At 41.5% G+C, this 15,955-nt stretch overlaps 2 protein-coding genes across 4 annotated transcripts; one reads left to right on the top strand and one right to left on the bottom strand.

Moving 5' to 3' along the window:
- Positions 1 to 3,821: 3,821 nt before the first annotated feature.
- Positions 3,822 to 9,298, bottom strand: LOC133888665 (uncharacterized). 3 transcript variants are annotated; one of them, XR_009903810.1, is made up of 6 exons: positions 9,101 to 9,246; positions 8,678 to 8,787; positions 8,486 to 8,541; positions 7,282 to 7,640; positions 6,089 to 7,130; positions 5,597 to 5,993 (listed from the first exon to the last, which is right to left on the bottom strand). XR_009903810.1 is itself a non-coding variant. In XM_062328992.1 (4 exons), the coding sequence occupies exons 2-4, from the start codon at positions 4,947 to 4,949 to the stop codon at positions 4,004 to 4,006; spliced, it is 750 nt and encodes a 249-aa protein (XP_062184976.1). In that variant the 5' UTR covers positions 4,950 to 5,993; positions 6,089 to 6,280; the 3' UTR covers positions 3,822 to 4,003. The 3 variants fall into 3 exon arrangements, 1 of the variants encoding a protein (XP_062184976.1); XR_009903809.1 differs by having other exon boundaries at positions 8,486 to 8,787; positions 9,101 to 9,298; XM_062328992.1 differs by lacking the exons at positions 7,282 to 7,640; positions 8,486 to 8,541; positions 8,678 to 8,787; positions 9,101 to 9,246 and adding exons at positions 3,822 to 4,653; positions 4,748 to 4,823 and having other exon boundaries at positions 4,926 to 5,993; positions 6,089 to 6,280.
- A 3,694-nt stretch (positions 9,299 to 12,992) lies between these two features.
- Positions 12,993 to 14,302, top strand: LOC133888836 (cysteine-rich and transmembrane domain-containing protein WIH2-like). Its single transcript, XM_062329210.1, has 3 exons — positions 12,993 to 13,311; positions 13,703 to 13,856; positions 14,009 to 14,302. The coding sequence occupies exons 1-3, from the start codon at positions 13,284 to 13,286 to the stop codon at positions 14,052 to 14,054; spliced, it is 228 nt and encodes a 75-aa protein (XP_062185194.1). The 5' UTR covers positions 12,993 to 13,283; the 3' UTR covers positions 14,055 to 14,302.
- The last annotated feature ends 1,653 nt before the right edge of the window (positions 14,303 to 15,955 follow it).

Raw genomic sequence — 15,955 nt, 5'->3', positions numbered from 1 at the left:
TTCCAATTGGACACGATGCAGGCGATGCAACTGGCATGGTTCTCTGTCACATTGGAATGACTGCCTAAGAAAGAGTGCAAGCTGGAAGCTCAGCTTCTTGAGAAATAGAGGAGCTACTTAAAAAAATATCGCGCTGTATGACCCGTCGTTGATATGGTATCATCTTCTTTTATAGATGGAAATCAGAACAATTGCATATATAAGCATTGATCTCTATTCTAAATTTGAATTTAAGATTATCCATCGTCACTATTATAATTTGTATATATTGAATGAACACAATTCAAGCTACCTGTGACCTTAGTTGAGTTCTTGTTACATGGCAACTGACAAGTAGTACGTATTTAACATAAAACTAGAATTGGATTTCTCAAGGGAAAAAAGAGTTTGATTTGACATATTTCTCAATAATCTGCAGGACAAACGGACTTGTTAGCATTGAGAAAATTTGTTCAGTTTGCTTTTGATCTCCAATGCGAAGGGAAAACAAGGAGAAGAGAATTATTTTTTTCTTCCAATAGCCATTTATAATCATATCGATTCACCGATAGGAAGCATCAAAACAGACCATAATCATATGAACTTCAGTTTGATAGCAAGCAACAAAGGAGACCAAGAATTATTACGTATCCTAATTATAGGAGAGAAGCATTTACAGTCAGGCCAACTTGGCACAGCTAGTAGGAAAATATTAAAACATGTGAAAATAAATTGAGTACTGAAAACAAATCAAGAGTTATCTTCCAACAAAAATGCTAAAACCAGCTATCAAATATAAAAGAATAGCTACAGGATCAGTTTAGCGGTTTTCATTTCATTTATTGCCAACAATCTTGGCCGAGGCCAGCCAAAATAAGCAGTAGAAATTGAGAGGAAATGGTGCTAACCTCGTTGACATCCTTGGTGACAGCCGACGATGCCTCTCCAATTTGACCAATCAACTAAAAAAATGAGGCGAGAAAATGCACACCTATTACAAAACACAACTGACGATTATAATGGTAGTATTCAGACAAATATCCATGTACATCTGTGTGATTTTATTAACTGGATACAAACTGCTACTATTGTTTTCTAACACCTTCAAAATTGAGTTACTCATATTTAGTACAATGCTACTTATTTAACATAGCAAGATCCCTGCAGATCAGTGTGATTTCACAAGCGAATAAAACTTCATATTCTTGTTTTCTAATACTTCTGAAATTAAATCACAAGTATTTAGCACAGGGCTATCTCATTATTCATCGACATAGCAAGCTAGCGTTAGTAAGCATAAGCAATATAAAACGATAAAGGAATCACCGAACACAGAAATTTTGAGAATACAAGGGAGATTTGTGTTATTGATGATGAGTGATTGATGTATTTATTGATTTAGAGCATTCAGTTTGCATAACATGTTTTAATTGTATTTGATTATGTTTATGGCTAACCGGGGGTGAACACAGAGGATGGCGGAGAGACATGTTTTGTTAGATTTGGACAATGTTTAGTTAGATTTCTAGTTTGGATCTTGTGTTCTGAGCTGCAATTTTTCAGCACTACAATCAGTTCGTAACTTTCGGTTTCTATTCTGAACATCCATGAACAGTGTTTTCAGCAACTAGATCTTTTTCAAACCTTTCTGTAGGTCGGTGCACTAGTCATTATATTGTTCATCTGATCAAAATCACTGCTCATCAAACTGGTCAGAATTACTGTTTATCAAACTGATCGACATACTGGCCATCTGTACCGATCGAAGTACTGTTCATTAGACTAGTCGTAATTACTGTTCATCTGGTAGGAGTACTGTTCATCAAACTGGTTGGAGTATTATTAATCAGTACTGGTCGGAGTTTTGTTCATCAGTATTGGTCGGTAAACTTTTGTTGTTCGCTATGAGCGCACTTTCATGTTGTTTCCGTTATGATTGGTGTTGCGCTTAGTTTTGATTCTTTCTTGAGGTGCGTTAAGTTCGAATTGGACATAGACCTTATTCTTTCAAAGAATTTATTAAAGGCTCCTATTCAACCCCCCCCCCCTAGCTGTTGTTCCGGTCCTTCAAATTTTGAAAAGCAAAGAGTAAAGGCATAGATTCGCCGTTTCTCATGGAGTGAGGAAGTTGTTCACAACATGACATACCCTCAGCATGGCTAACATCAACTATCTTAATCAAAGGTCTCCGTTTTGATTATCCTGGTCAAGAAAGATGATTGTAGTGTCTTGGTATAATTCGTTTCTCCGCTTGCAATTGTTAGAGGTTAAACATATCGTGTGGATACAATGTACAACATCTACAGAATGTAAATCTATTCGAATAGTCGTGTACACGACAATAGACATGCAAAGCAATGACCTCACTTGGTTAGACTCGGGGTGTATGTATCTTTAACGGGTGAGTGTATAGCCATTATGTATTGAACCGAGGAAAAAGCTTGTGTAACGGTTGGACGATAGTAAAAAGTCGCATATTAATTGATTGAATGTTATAGAATTCTAAGTCGAGCATTAGCTGTATGATGATGTTGTTGGCTCGATCTGCCAGGAGCTGAGTGGTATTAAAGGTACACCAGGCATATTGTTAGGGACTGCGGAGTGAGGTGTAGCTCATTCTAGGATCGAAACCCTAGATATACCTTATTACCTTGTTTAAACTATTTTAAAATTAACAATATAGAATATAACTATATATTTGCATAAAACTGTTTTACACTTAAAACTAAACCGTAAAGACTTATCTTTGAATTATCCTTTATGCATATATCGACCATTTAAAATAGTATAGGACTTACTGGGTACATTCCATATTTATTCTTATTGTCATTCAGATGAAAAGATGGATGCCAACTTTGCGGAAAACGAAGGCGTAGATAAAGAGTAGATTTAGCTGTCACGTTCATACCCAAGCTACCTATGGCTTTGGATTGTTTTTTCGTTGTATTTTTGCTAGCCGATTGGTTGGGTTTGTAATGTATCGTATTTTTTTAAAACATTTTGTACTCTTATAACCTTACTCTCATTATATACGATGTATGACTATGTTACTATAAATATTGTACTATATGTATCAGCTATTTGATACAGAGACTGATATATAAGGCATAGGAAATCCTCGAACAAGAGTCTTACACACGTAGTGCTGGAGTAATAATCACCGGGGATAAAAAATTTGTTGAAATTAATTTTGTGAATTTCAATAATTTTATAGTGGAACGAAATATCTAATTACAGAATTTACTTTTATTGAGATGCGGGACTTTAGCAGAAGACGAAAAATGGTAGAAATCTTGTGAATTTTGGAGGTGGGCCAGGCGTGGATAGGGAGCGGGACTCCTCGGGAAAAATAAAGAAGAAAGAGGCCGGTTTTCGGTTAGGTAATTTTTGAAAGATCTATTGAAAATCTATTAGAGATCGATTTTAAGGCTAAAATCTCTAAACATGACTATAAGATGCTATATACAGAATTTTTTAAGATGCTCTAATGTGCGGTTCGGCTTAATTTGCCTCTCCCCATCACTTTAACTATTCAGCGTCCAACGTAAACCCACACTCGTCCTCTCTTAGCAAAGCCGACTGGAATCGGAGACCAACGGGGCACGGAATTCAGCAAAGCAGCCTACCTACCCCCCAACGCCAAGCCGCGAGCGACCGTTTCTCCCGATGCCGAATCAATAAAGCCTCGGCTGGGCCGCGGGCGCAATCCTATATTCCTCAGCTTTCCTTTCCCTTTCTTCTCCGACTCCGCTCGTGTTGGTGTCATTTGGTACTCTCGCGACGCGAATCAACACAGATGGGACGCCAAGAACAGAAACGGAATCGCACAACAGCTCCCCCCGACAGCAACGGTTTCTCGTTTAAATGTTTAATGTTCAGAGAAGAAAGAATCCATCGATGGTTTCTTGGTTACACCGTGCATGCACGACAAATGCATTGTGATGTGGATTCGCTCGAGGAAATGAAAACGGCGTTACATGGCAGTATGGCACTATGGCTGGCGTCCATGGCCGGTCACGCGTGCTCACATGACGCGGCAGCCAACCGTGTTGTCGTCGTCGAAGAAGTCTTCGTCGAAGCGGGACTGCTGCGGCCGGAGCTGTGGGGGGCGCCGGGGCATCGCCATCGCCATGGCCATCGGAGGCGGGGGCGGCATGGCGTAGTAGCCGTAGTACGGCGCCGCGGTCGGCGCGTAGTACGGCACGTGCACCGGCACCACCATGGCGGGCTCGGCGCGGTGGTAGTGCTGCTGCTGCTGCGCCGCCGCCGCGTGATCGGGCGCGGAGGATTTGGCGCCTTTGCATTCCTCGGCGCTCTTGGCGTTGGCCGTGCCATCCTTGGACGACGCCTTCCCGTTGGCGTGATCGGTGGCATCGTCGGCGCGTGCGGCTTCGTGCGCGCATTTCTTGCATTCCTGTCTGCAGGCCGCCGGCGCCGCCTTGTCGTCCTTGCCTTTGCTTTGCTCCTCCACCGGCACCGGCACCGGCACCGGCACCGGCTTGTCGCTGTCCTTCTTGCTGCTGTCATCGCGCTTATTGCCTTCCTCGGAAGGCGGCGCCAGCACCTCGGCGATCTTACCGATCTTGGCCAGCTTCTTGACGAGGACCTTAACGTCCACGTCACCGACGACGGTCACCCTGTCGTGCGACGGCTGGATCTCCGTCCTCAGCACGCCTGCACGGGCCATGCATGGACACACACACTTCAGCACCATGTCTCAGGAAGGAACAGAGCAGAAGCAGAATGCAACAGAGAATGATCTCGAGACCTTTCAGGCTCATTGCCTTCATCACCTTCCTCCTGCACCCCTCGCAGCAGCTCACGTTCACCTTCAGATCAACCCTCTGTGGAAAGATTTAGCCATGTCAGTCAATGTAATACAAACAACGGACCAATGGCTGCCTGAACTGAACAAAAGTAGCTTGATTTGGAACAAGTCTTGGTACCTTGAGCTCTTCTTCCCTAGCCATGGTGATGATGACTACGGCGCAGGAGCTCAGGAGCGACTGCCTGCTGCTGAGTGCTGAGGCAGGTTGGTAGCTGCAGCCTTGTATTTATACACGGCCACAGAGGCAGCTTTTGCAACTGGACCATTAGATACCCCATAAGTCCACGGTTCATTGATCGATTCGTAGCTGTATTTACTTGCGTTATTTTAATCGCCCGAACACAGGGGAGGAGAGGTATATACCAGGACAACTCAAACTCGTGTACTTGCATTGCAGCCGCTCACTCTTTTTTTTTTTTTTTTCTGTGCTTGTGCTTGCGCCAGCATCATAGATTCATAGGCTGTTATGTGATGACATATTCTTTGGCCAGCATATAATAACAATTTTATAATTTGAATGTTCTATTCTGAATGCCTCTATGTTCTTCTAGAATGAAAAATGCACAAATTTAAGTTCAAGTGCTAGCTGGCAAATTTGTTCACAGAAGTAGCGACTGCAGATGCTCTAGGATCTCTTCAGTTCATCATAGAACTTGTTACTCAGGGATGCATCTTTCCTCCATGGCTCAGTTCTAACCATCCATTTGACATACGCCTCAAAACATTACATGAGCACCATCAGTAAATGGCACCAAAGAGGAAGCGTCTGCATGCATGTTACAAAGTATAGAGAAAAAAGGGGAACACAATATACTGATGATCTGATAGGAGTATACATGCCGCCATAGCCCCAGAGTGTTGATCTGGGGACGGGCACAATCGGGCAGCTTTTAGTCCATGATTAATTACAGCCAGGCGCACAAATACCCGAACAAAACCTCTGCGATTAGTTTAATTCAAAGAATTAGCTCACAATTAAGCATAGTACCAGACTACACCGGCAGAGAAAGGGGAGGCCATCTGTATGGCCGTGCCTGAGCATTGTAAGTGCCTCACAGTCTAGCATAGGCAAGAATAAAGCAGCTGCGGCCATTAAACAAGATGGTATGTACATCATACAAGTTGCGGAGGCCATCCTTTTCCCTTTCAGGTTTGTCGCCGTGCATCCTCGGTTCATGCGTTTAACCTGCAAAAGTAGCAGTCCAATGGTTCATTAGAGAAATGAGTCGAATAGTATCTCTGAAAAGGTGATGACAGGGATACAGGATATTCGGGGATCACCTTTCGACGAATACTTAAACCAACTCTGTGAATAATTTTAAAACTGGTTGATCATGGTTCAGCCATGCTACTTGTATTATACAGGCTATGCATTTGCTGCTCCCTAAGCAATACGATTACAGGGCCAACAGCCCCACATGCCTGGGAAACGGCACCTTTGGTTGGTGGAGAACTACTGAACTGCAGGGTAGAAGTAGAAGACTGTTGTTACACAACCATCCGAGATTCCTCAGAGTCTGGGATGACAATGTCAGTCCTCATCATCGGCCGATACTCGTCAGGTATTTTAGCTCCTGCCTGTACACACAGCTCGACAACGGCCGGAGCTTTGCCATAAAAACTCCTAAGAGAGGATCTGAGAGGAGGGCCATTGGGGTCAGGGACATGCCACACGTAATTTGGGGGGATGACCTCATCCACTACCGCATCCTGCCACCCATGCTTGCCATCCCTCCACTGGTGCTTGAAAGACCCGCAGAGCTTCACATTGTGCCCCCATGGACCAACATGGACCTCAGAGCAGTACCCACATGCTTTCACAGTGTACTTGCTCATCAGCTGCCCAACGCCTTGCCTGACATTGATATAAGCTTTCAAAGTCCTATCTGCAAGCTCTTTCACATTGGATGGTGAGGATGACTGGCCCTGTTGGTTGCTAAAAGTGTCGAGTTCAGCAAGCAGAGATACACAGTCTTCTGACCGCTGTGGCTTAGGCTCATCAACAAACCCACCACGGTCAATCACCTTCTTACCTATCATCCGGACAGGAGCAGTCCGTCGCCTTGACGGATATTGTGGTAAGTCGACACCAGCCTGAATGCATAGCTCAACGATTGCTGGAATCCTGTCATAGTCAAACCTGGTCTCGTGCTTGACTCTCCGCCCAAATGGATCAAAAAGATGGTAAGACTCGATCGGGATGAGGACGTCATTGATGGAGCCTCTAACCCAAGAGTGATGACTATTCCGACGCTGGCTTCCTGAACCGTAGCAGTCTTGAATCTGGTGGCCAACCGGACCAATATGGACTTGAGGGCACTTTCTGCAAAATCACCAGCCAGCGACAGAAGTTCAGGACACTTGGCAAATCATGTTGGATGAAGGTTATTTTACAACACACCCATATAAGAGCACTTTTAAATCATACTGCTCATGTTAACAGCTGGTGACACACATAAGCATTTTTTAGTTACCTGCAACCATAAACTGTAACAACATTCAGAAGTTGAGAGAGTCCTCGGATGAGCACTTTCCAGTTATCAAGAACTTCATAAGCAACAGGAACAAGCTCTGGTACAAGCAAACCGTTCTTTGGGGGTTCAAGAGCCTTCTCTATCCGCATTTGCGCAAGCCTCTTATCTCTCCGAGAAGCTTGCAACATCTTTTTAATTGGAACAGGAAAGGGCTTCTTTTTGTTTTTTGGTTGTATTTCAGGGAGATCAACATTCTGGGGTTGCTGATACCTCTCCTGCCTCTTTCTAGCAGTATCAGGAGAGTACTCACAACATGTCCTTGATGAAGCCCAGCCAACTCGTTGATGTTGGGATCCCACCTGAAGTTTTTAACGAAAAGGATGAGTGTAAAACGATCTCAGTGTTTGCAACAAAGAGGATAGGCACAAGCGTTTTCCACTGCAGCAGCACTTCACCACAACGAGTCTCAAAGAGAGAACAGGGAATATATACTAAGATTTTTTTTTACTGTGTAATGTCCAGTATCAACTATGGATAGGCCATACTAATGTACTCCTATTTAACTAATAACCTGAATATGTAGCACAAACTACTGCAGGTTGAATGGGAGACAGGTAAAATGCAAATTCCTTGTCAAAGGACACTAAAACATGTGTGAAAAACTGAAAATACGAGACATCAATAGGCTATGCATCTGGATCATTTATATTTTGGTTCGAGTTTTGAAGGGAAAAGCAACTGGTTACAGACAAAAAGTGTAATTGCTATACTCATATTAATCAATGATCCACAATGTTTTGCCATTCGATTAGATCAACTAAGACCTTGATCCTTCAGCAGACTTTGTAAATCAATAACAAGAATGGTGTGTACATATTTTAATTTTGCTTTGCAAGATTGTTGGTGAGGATCCTCTTTGTCATTATCTCATCAATAAGGTCGATCAAGGTAGCAGCAGTGTACTACTGGTGTCAAACTGTTTACAACAACTACTTGACAAAAAAAATAATCTGCATCTGATGGTTACATTTATAAGACCAGTAATATCAAATTAACTTCCCTTTTGATTACGTAGAAAAGATGGAGGGCACACTCTGATAAAAGGGCTAACCTACACATGATTTCAGATATTTTTTTTCCAAGGCACACCATCGAAACTGAATGAAAACTAACTGTAAAGCTAGATGATGAAATAAATCAGTACCTTCACTAACTTGCTTTTTCTGGTTCTGTTGATGGCTATCGAGCTAAAGCAAACACCTGAATTAAGGATCCAGTAGTAAATGACAGAAGCTGGCAATACACGATTGACGATTCCAACTATTGAACTAAAATGTTGAGAAGGTTGAATTACAGAAACAATATTTTCCCCCGACAATGATGAGAATACCCTTACCGTTAAGTATCTCCATTGCAATACCCCAAATCTGTAAAAGCGTCTAAAACTGTTCTTCGCCAAAGAAATTACTCTCCTTGTGGTCAATGCATCCACGCGAGTTGAACCAGCTGTTTCAGGACAAGCCGAATCGTTAGCCAAACAGTGCACTCTAGCAGGGGCAGGCTTGCGCTGGGCATGGGTGTTCAGTTGAACACCCAACTAAATCGTATTAATAAGAGCGTAAAGGCTTTCATTCTAGAAATGTTTCTAAAATACAAAATTCTGATTGTGAAGTGAAAGAAATCATTTTATCTACTAATAGTGGCCAAATTGGTGTAATCCTTCTTCCATTTTGGAAAATTTGGATGTGATAGTTCACAAAAGCAGGTAAGAGATCTGTCTCCCAGAACAAGTTGCATCCAAGCAAGTTGAGTTCCTTACCAACGAAAGAAAACAACCCTAAATTGGGATGGATCAGCAATCCAACCCAATCCAATCGACGCGTGGGCGGGGGAAGTGCGACCGGCTGCCTGCCGTTCTTCGGTGGAAGGAGGGGGTTCGCGGTCGCGGCCGAATCGAGAGGGAGCTGCGGCTGCGGTGCGGTGCGGTCGGTGTTCATCGAGGGAGACTAGCCTAGTGTGGCTCTCGTATCGACCAGGTTTAAAAGATCAGATTTTACAAAAGATTTTTTTTCTATAATAATATATATTTTCTTTTTTTAACGTAATCGTTGGATAAAAAATATGTGTCTGAATTAAAATCTGGAAGTCATTTATAGAAATGTTCTATAAAATTTGCTTCTGACATAATAAGTCCGGAGGCCAAAATAATCACTAATATTTTTTTCAGTCGTGTAAAGAAAAACGGAAAGTCTATTCAGCAATCGATCCTGCATTCCGCAATGGTAGGCTGGCCTGTTCCGTCTTCCTCTACGCATGGGCTGAACAGACCAGATTTTGTACTCTTGAAATGTTTGTTGCGCTCTCGTCCAGTGTCCGAGATCTACGAAACAAGACATCTATTGTATTTGTTTCGGAGTCTTTTTTTTTTCCTGCAAGTTATGTCTAATAGGACCAACAACTTTGTAAACTTGCTAATGGATTCAATTGAATTTGTATTTAGTTATATATTCCATAATATACTTTTTTAGTTTTGGTTATGAAACACACCATAAACTTCTTGTTATCTTTTATAGTCCAGCTCCACTGTATTCCCACAACACCTATAATAATCTTCCTTCTAGCTTAAACTAATATGCTAAGTATAATGTAAGATATAGATTTAATCAATATCACCTCTATTGCAAATCAATTGTGTTTCATTGCCTCATGAAATAGATTTATCTTGTTTTCTAAATTCTTATCTTACCACGAAATTTCATATGCCACATAGCTTGAAGACCATTTTTTTGAAAAACAATGCATACTTAATTTAGAATATCCTAAATATTGGTATTGCAAGAATTATCTAGAGTTTTCCTAAGAATGTTTACAGAGAGAAACTATTTATGTAAAATATATTGATTGAGATCTTGCTATGTGGCGATGTTGCAACGGGTAACATAGACTATAACTTTGGGAAACAAGCACTAATACAAAAGAAAAAAGATATAATCCATTACAAGATACATATAAGATCTAGAGGTAATCACATTAGACACATAGTTAGTTAGCTCTATTTGCATCAATGGAAGAAAAAAATGTGACTTGAGTTGTAGAATTACTCATATTTAGCGAAGAGTTGAGAAGACTAAATAACCAATATTTATGTATGCCAAAATATTGAAGAAATATATTTATAGACTATAAACAACCAATATTCCCACCATTGATCATGGGGCAAATGCATTTGCCCCAGAAAGAAAAGTTTTGATTTGATTATTTGAAATCGCAGCAAAGTTCATGGACATGACAAAAGCTAACTCTTATCGTAGTCCTTCCAAGCAGGCTAGGGCGTCCCTACCAGGAAACGAAGAAATGAACGCAAGCTCAAATGGGTACGATCGGAATCCTCTGCGGTTGCTAGTGAGGGCTATAGTAATGTGCATACAATAAACGATAAACAGTAAAATTCGTCGCTACAGTATAACGGTATACTGTTGTTACAGTATTTTTTGCACAGTACCACTGCAAATCACTGTGCATGCACTCTCAGCTGCTACAATAAATACATTGCCCAAATGGGTATGCGCTCTCGGTACCGGTAGGTGTAAAATGCACGCAGGGCGCTTACGGGTGCAGGTGTTTACGCATTTCACTTGCCATTGTGGAGCGGGTGCTTGCGGAAGGCATTGCCTCTCCACTAGGCGATTGACACTTCGGCCTGGGACTTCATCCTTTATTAAGCTATAATTGTTCTGCCATCTTCTTATCATCAAATCTTATAGCTCGAATCCATGCAGAATCCTACATTTACGAGGCAGGGAGTGAAATAGAGTATGTGATGTGAAATTGGAAAATGGTAGGATCGGACCAGGCGAAGTGAATGAGATATCGCATTGAGGAACCGTAGAAGCTCACGTAACTTTGAACGCGTGCTGCCTCCATGGTCACTGTAGAGGTCGTAGTCGCTACGAGCCATGAAGGAGAGATCTCGGTGGCTCAACCTTGTATACTGCTAGCTTCACGAGGCCGCCGCCGCCGCCGCCGCCGGAGCCGAGGTTCAAAATGGACTGCCACAACGGGCTAGTGAGGATGAATCCCGGAGGCTCGACCATATCTGCGACTTACAGAGCTCGATTGATAGATTGGGCTTGGATGGACTGATGAACGAGTGATTTCTGTGGAAGGGACAAAAGCCGGTAAAAAGTTTTTGGTAGGAGACTTTAGTGCGTTGGGGGATTACGGGTGCTTAAGTGGGCTCTTAGCCTTAACAAACTATATAAGCATATACTACATAATAGATGTTCCAACAAACTATATAAGCATCTGCATAATAGATGTTCCCATTGTAGGTTAAGACTCTTGTACCAATGCTTGATGATGTGGCATATTTAAGCATCTTTACAAATGTACATGTCCTAAAATGAGCCAAACTCACGCAAGAAAAAGAACTAGGAATCAAAAGGAAAATAAAAGAATAATAGAGATGCTACGGGCAGATATAATAGATTGTAGAGATGTTTTCTTAGATGATGTTATCAAGGAGAAGTACTATCCACGACAACCCCGCCTCTGCCCATAGTAGAGATGTTACCGAGGAGAAGTACTATCCACGACAAAATTTGTGTACCATCGAAGGGATTTTGCAGTTCTATATATCAAGCATACGCTGAATCGCTGATCGATGGCGCTTCCAAAAGTCAAGTCCTTAAACAGAGACCAAGTTGCGGTTAATTTTCTGGATCATGCACCGGCGCCCCCATGTGGTCCGAACCACCTAGGTGACATGACATCGATCATCAATCTTGAGGACTGAGCTAGAACAGAAACGCTGGGATCTGGATAGGACCAATCCTCACCTCACCATACCATTTGTAAAGGAAGGAAAGAGTACTCTAAATATGAGTACATCAACCCTTTCTCTTGTCACTATAGCACTAGAGTACCTATAAGCTGTTGCATACCTGGTCGTATCACTATTACCAAGCTATGCACAGTGTTTTAAGGACACTAGTGGAGTTAGTCCAAGTTAATCATGGAGTATTTTGTAAAGTCGGTGGTTGAAGAATCCGAGGCATAACCTCCCTAATGTAGATGCAAAGGGAAAAAACGTACTCGTTTGTCCGCCCAAAGCACAAAATGGCCGCGTGCATGAATGCGAAAAATTGTAGGAATCTAGAAACAGAGAAAAGGAAGTCGAAGTGAGCGTTTGGAATGGAGGAATAGCCCCCATTCTTTTCCTATGTAATACTGTAACTACCTAGCGGTTCTATATAAATATAAATGATCTGTTTAATATAGTTATCATATTAATTTTTAGAATGAAATCAGTAGGAGCTCTGTTAAATAGTAGTTTGTATCTTTAGCTTCTTGAAAGATTCTCAGGGAGTTATTTCTTAAAATAAACTAAATGCTGGAAATTGAAAAATCAACTTACTTGATTTACTTTCCTCATAAAATTATTTTCTCTATAAAATTTATTTAAAAAATCACTTTCAACTACATAATCACTTTTCTTAAATAATCAATTTTGCTAGAAAATTTAAATCAGAAGAAGCTCAACCGAACACAGCGCGAAGAGGAAGGGAAAATCGACGATCGCTAGGAAGAATTTGATTAGTTTTTTCCCCCCGAAAGGGCTGAAGCTGATTAGTGATTAAGCAGCCATGTGCTCGATCATGTGGAGTAGGAGTTGCTTGTCCGCATGTGCTCTCTAGTTTCTTCAAACACGACGACGCGCCTAAGAAATTATCTACTTGTGTTGCTAGTTCTAAGTACATGTAATATAGTATACAAGTACCACCTACCATACCAGTGGTGTGATTTACAACTCGACGCCCAACGTTATAACGACGAGCTCCATCTTATCTCCATCGATCAGGTCGTCCCATCTTGCATTATATATTGCCTCTTGCTTATCATCAGCATTTCAGTTCAAAGGTATAGCAGAGGGCGCTAGAGTGCCAAGTTCGCTTCCCCGGTTGTTGGCGTCTACATCTTTGGAGCAACGACTGCTAGTGAACATGAGAGCTCCTCCTCCCGAAGCTGCAGGTAATCAGGCCGTGCCTTGTCGATCTCCTTGGCTCCTGCATGCTATGTATATATTTGCCCGGGAAATTTCTTGTGATTAATTTGTTAGTACTTGGTAGCTCTGAGTTATCAAACAAAACATATGTTTGTCAGTGCCTTAATTTCTGTGTGCAAGAGATCGATCATAAGAGGTTCTCTCTCGAGATTCATCAGCTCATTTCGTAGAGATTTCGCAGGCTAGCATGAGCATGATCTATGCTTGCAGATCATGCATGCATGATGGATGGGTAATCATATCGATCTCTTGAGTTTTTTTTTTCTTCTTCTTCTAATGGTTCCAGTTATTCTCATGGTACTGCCCGTACGCGAGCTTCTCTGATCTCTCTCGTGGTGAACGTGTTTGACCTTGCAGCGTACCCGCCACCGGGCACGGCGTACCCTCCTCCGGGCCAGCAGGCCTACTACCCTCCGCAGGCCTACGGCGCCCCGCCTCCGATGGCCGCCGGCTACCCGCAGCCACCGCCGCCGCCAGAGAAACAGGGAAGCAACGGCTTCTTGAAAGGATGGTAAGTAAGATTCCACTCATGCTACGGAAAAGATCTCATGCACCCGCGCATGCATCACGCATTCACGCTTGCTTGAATCGCTTATGCTTCTTCAACCTGTGGATTCATCGGTTGATTGATCAGGTCTCTCGCTGACGATCTCTGATTTGCAGTTTGGCTGCTGTCTGCTGCTGCTGCCTGCTGGACATGTGCCTCTGAGCCTTGGTGAGGGGATCCCTTCTGTCAGCATCGACCAGGCAGGACAGTTCGATGGTGCAGAGCTGTTCATGAACCCTTATCTTTGTTCCTTCAGCCAAAAAATGTTCTTTAATTTGTTTCTGTCGTGTTAGTAGTCGCTAATCGTGGGTTATGGAGTTCATGTGTCGTGAAGAATGCCCGGGCAACTTTGTATGATGATATGTTGCTTCTAAGAATTTAATTTGATTTGGCTACTGTTATTGCTGCAATTTTTGTGTCTTTTGCTGACTCTGAATGATTTTAGTGTGTATGTACGGGTGTATGTTGATTTCTCAGCATCCAGTTGGCTAAATAAAAGAGTGTATTTTTTAACTGGAACTCATGGATTCAATTAGCCATGATGCACAGTAAGATCACCGTCAACCGCATAAATTATAAAAGTTGAGAAATGATCATGCCACTCATCGACATCTCACTCACTATGCATATATCACATTGGCCTCTGCGATCTGCGGACCTTTTTTTAAAGGAAAATATAGTAGGAGAAATTTCTACTGTAAAATTGATGAGAACCAATGCTGAATAGACTCGAACGTGGGCAGCGCAGATGTAACAACGCGTACTGACTAGCGCGGGTTCTTGAAAGAGGAAGATATGCTAGCCCAGCCCTTAGCACCTGGACAAATAACTTATGTATTAGGCGGATTGATGCGCCTACATGGCACCTATTTTTTCACAAAGCATGACAAAAGAAGACTAAAAAAATTAGATTCATCATTTTTAGATATCTTAATATTTATTTATGAATTTATCAATATTTAACACATTTATCTAATTACGGAAAAAACAGTGGTACTTTTATGCATGCACATAATTTTAACATGTAGACGACAGTAATACGAACCTAAATAAATTTGTTTCATATTTTTTTGAGTTTTAGATATTTTTCTATGCATTTTAGATTATTTCAACTGATTTATCAATATAACTATTATTCCTTTCTCTGTTTCTTTAGAATTTCGCAAAAAATTATGTGTACATATATATACGAATACATATATGTATGCTTATATATACATACATACACCTACTTAGTACTCACGTATACTGTAGCTGCATACTTTGATTTTTGGCCCTTTAATATACCTAATAGACTAGGTCTAAACGCCTAGCCTCGAAACCCGAGCAAAAAGTGACGGCTGGAGGGCATGAATTCTTAAGGAACCAAATTCCTCCCTTTCGAGGCAAAAAGCCGAGCAAGAAAACTTAAGAAAGTCTGCAAATGCAAAAGTGACGGGAAATAATACCTGCACTCATCTTTTATATGATATATCTGGTCAAAATTTAAAAATAGACAACATACGATAATTATTTATTAAAATAGATAACATATTAACATATTTGTAAATTTAGCATGTGTGTTCGGTATCTCGTTTACCAAAAACCCGATTACGGAACATGAGGCATCGAAAAAGGATGGGCCTGACAGATTTCAGCACCTGAGATGCCGAATACGGTATTGTGTACTGTATTTGGCATCTCAGGTACCGAATACGTACACAATGCCTTATTCAACACCTCAGATGCCGAATACGTACGGACGGTGGTGGCAGAAAGTATAGGAAGAAAGCTAGCCGTCGTTGCACACGTGTGTTTATATTTTTTATTTAATTTTTGATTTTATTTGGGAGTATAAAAGTAGTTCAAAAGTTCTAGACGTTTTTATAAGTAAACTAGAGTTCACTAGCAACCTATTTTAATGTGTTACTAAGTTAGTAGTAAATTATCATGATAATAAAATAGTACATATAAACGTGATACCTGTTGTCATGTGAAAATCATACTTCTTCTATGATTCTCACCATATCGCTGTTAAAAAAGCTCAAAAAGATCACCATAAGTCATGACAATGATTTTAGGCT

The sequence above is a fragment of the Phragmites australis genome, chromosome 13 (assembly GCF_958298935.1).
Source record: "Phragmites australis chromosome 13, lpPhrAust1.1, whole genome shotgun sequence".
Lineage (NCBI taxonomy): Eukaryota > Viridiplantae > Streptophyta > Magnoliopsida > Poales > Poaceae > Phragmites > Phragmites australis.
This window is presented reverse-complemented; position numbering and strand designations above follow the sequence as displayed.